This window comes from Propithecus coquereli, unplaced genomic scaffold (genome assembly GCF_000956105.1).
Source record: "Propithecus coquereli isolate 6110/MARCELLA unplaced genomic scaffold, Pcoq_1.0 Scaffold1, whole genome shotgun sequence".
Lineage (NCBI taxonomy): Eukaryota > Metazoa > Chordata > Mammalia > Primates > Indriidae > Propithecus > Propithecus coquereli.
The window spans coordinates 26321042-26323694 of NW_012133857.1; the positions used below are offsets into that span (position 1 = coordinate 26321042).

The 2653-nt window shown below is 34.6% G+C and overlaps 1 protein-coding gene across 3 annotated transcripts in view; it reads right to left on the minus strand.

Annotated features, from left to right (window-relative positions):
• Positions 1-890: 890 nt before the first annotated feature.
• Positions 891-2653, minus strand: part of THOC7 (THO complex 7) — a 23099-nt gene continuing 21336 nt past the window's right edge. For all 3 annotated transcript variants that reach the window (XM_012646537.1, XM_012646607.1, XM_012646673.1), the window contains 3 exons: positions 2361-2427; positions 2207-2276; positions 891-1221 (listed from right to left, as the gene is read on the minus strand). In XM_012646537.1, the coding sequence (XP_012501991.1) occupies positions 1154-1221; positions 2207-2276; positions 2361-2427 (205 nt within the window). In that variant the 3' untranslated portion in view covers positions 891-1153. The remainder of the gene's footprint in view (positions 1222-2206; positions 2277-2360; positions 2428-2653) is intronic.

Genomic DNA, 2653 nt, shown 5'->3' on the forward strand with positions numbered 1-2653 from the left:
AACAAGTATTGCACATGTAATTCAATACTTAAGAAAATTACAAGTGATTCAGCCTTAGCTTAATTTTTAAAAAGATTATGAAATCTTTATGCAAGACAATCTGAACAAACTATTTACCTCAAACAATTCTTCACTTTATCAACACATTTTTTTTTTCTATTGAAAATGGCTCCTAAAGAACAAACCAGTGGGGCCAGGCACAGTGGCTCATGCCTATAATCCTAGCACTCTGGGAAGCTGAGGCGGGAGGATCACTTGAGGTCAGGAGTTCAAGACCAGTCTGAACAGGAGCAAGACCCTGTCTCTACCCAAAATAGAAAAAATTAGTTGGTATAATGGCACACATCTGCAGTCCCAGCTAGTGGGGAGGCTGAGGCAGGAGGATCACTTGAGCCGAGAAGTTTGAGGTTGCAGTGAGCTATGATCATGCCACTGCACTCTACCTGGGGTGAGAGAGCAAGACTCTATCTCCAAAAAAAAAAAAAAGAAAGAAAGAAACAAACAAACAAACCAGTAGAGAGAAATATATCAACAAAACATTTAACAACCAAATTCCTCTTGTTTTAGGGACAAAGATATAGAAAATAATGCACACTAATTTACTCTGCATCTTGTAATCACCTCTCACCAGCAGTAATTCTTAACATCATGGAACCTCTCCCACAATAAGCAACCACCAATATTTTACACATAATTTTACAGGTTCTTGGGCCTCCTGAAGCATATTCATGGATTCCATTTTCAAAAATGCTAACAATTTCCAGAAATTGACCCATTTTCTCATGTACATCCTAGAAATGCCACCTTCTCATAATCTTCAACTTATTTTATAAGCCAATCAATGTTACCAGTTAAAAACTACCTAGAATACTAATGAACAAAAACACATCCAGTTTGAAAATATTTTATTAAACATTTTGGACGTTGTTTCCTACCTCTTAAGAATAAAAAATGCATTGCAATAAAAACAAATCTATACTGAGATCATTTTCCTTTATGTGAAGACATATGAATGAAATGTACATGAATATTTAAAAGCAAAATATTTCACTGCCAAAACTTTAAATATCTCAAGAGCAGGACAAATTTTAAACACACTCAAAGATCATGTAGCTATTTCAATATTCTTAGGAATGGTGGGTGATTAGCTTATCTATGGCTTAGGATTTGTTTCCATGCTTGTTTCTTGAGCTTCTTCTACCTCTGAGAGCTTTTCATCATCTGTAATTGAGAAAAAACATAAAGCTTAGTTGAATTTGCCTAAATTTTATGTTTAATGAATACATAAAAACATGTTTAGCCTTTATTAGTTAATACATTTAAAGCAAAGATGGCAAAATGGCAACCTAAGAATGTGGTCCATGTAAGTATTTGGTTTTAAAAGTGATACAAGAAAAAAAAAAAAAAGGAAAAAAAATGCTGTTTTGGTTGTTGTTATGAGTTGAATCAAAATTTTAAATATGTGTGATAGATTTTACTATAAAAAAAGTCTAGGTCTTAGGTTTTTCTTGAAAATAGTCAGCGATCAGGTAACACACAGAAATTCCCAATTGTCTATAGTTAATACAAAGAGCAAGTCTCCAGTTCCCCAAAGCACCCACCATTCACTGGATGTGCAAATGTTCTTACGTACTTACTATCACCTGCCTGGGTCCTCAGCATTACTTTAGAGTAATAAACTATTATAAACCAAGAATAATTCCAAATCTATCATTTTCGAATGTTTCTTAATTTAAATCGCTAGGTATGTATTTAAATCATGTACTACTACAAAATAAGAATTTTCTACACATATTCAGAAAATTGAACATGAGTGCTTTCTAATGTCATCCAGCTATACTCTTGTTCAGAAATTGAAGGTTTCTCCTCTCTCTTCAAGATGTGTATTCTAAAAGGCCTACCTGGATGTGAGGGCGATCTGGCTGTGACATCTGTCACCCCATTGATCGCCAGGGTTGATTTGGTTGATCTGGCTGGCTAGGTGGGTGTCTCCTTCCTCCCTCACTACTCCTTGTGCCTCCCTCTGAAGCTGCGGGCTCGGTCGAAGAGGACGACCTTCCCCAATATAGGAGGACCATTCTTTGGTCAAGGGTATACAAGTAGCTGCACTTCCCTGCTAGAACCACCAAACAAGCTCCGAAAAGGCCTACCCATGAATAATTTAAAAATCTTCATACACATTCATTTTGAGATGATTTCTACTTACTTTCCAGTGTTTGCTGAAGTTCATGGATGGTACTAAGAAGAACATGAAACTGTTTCCGTCTCAACTCCAGCTGTGTTAACAACAACAAAAAAATTATACAAATTGATCTATAAACATATAGACATCACAAAGGCTAACACATATATGTAAATACCTTATCTTCAACGCTTTCTTTAATATGTGAGAGATGCTCTAATTCTTTTCCCAGAGCCTCTAGTTCCCTGGAAAAAACAAACAGTGTTATATTTTGCTAATTAGGGGAACAGAATTTATAATTAACATCTAACTTTTTAGTTACTAAATAGAATTTTAGAAATAAAAAAAGGATAAAGAGTTATAATACTCCATTATGGCAAGACTTTTAAAGCTGAGGATGATTTCTTCTTTAGCTTCTAAATTTACACTTATTATCATTAAAATAACATTTTTAATTTTTAAAATCATAGG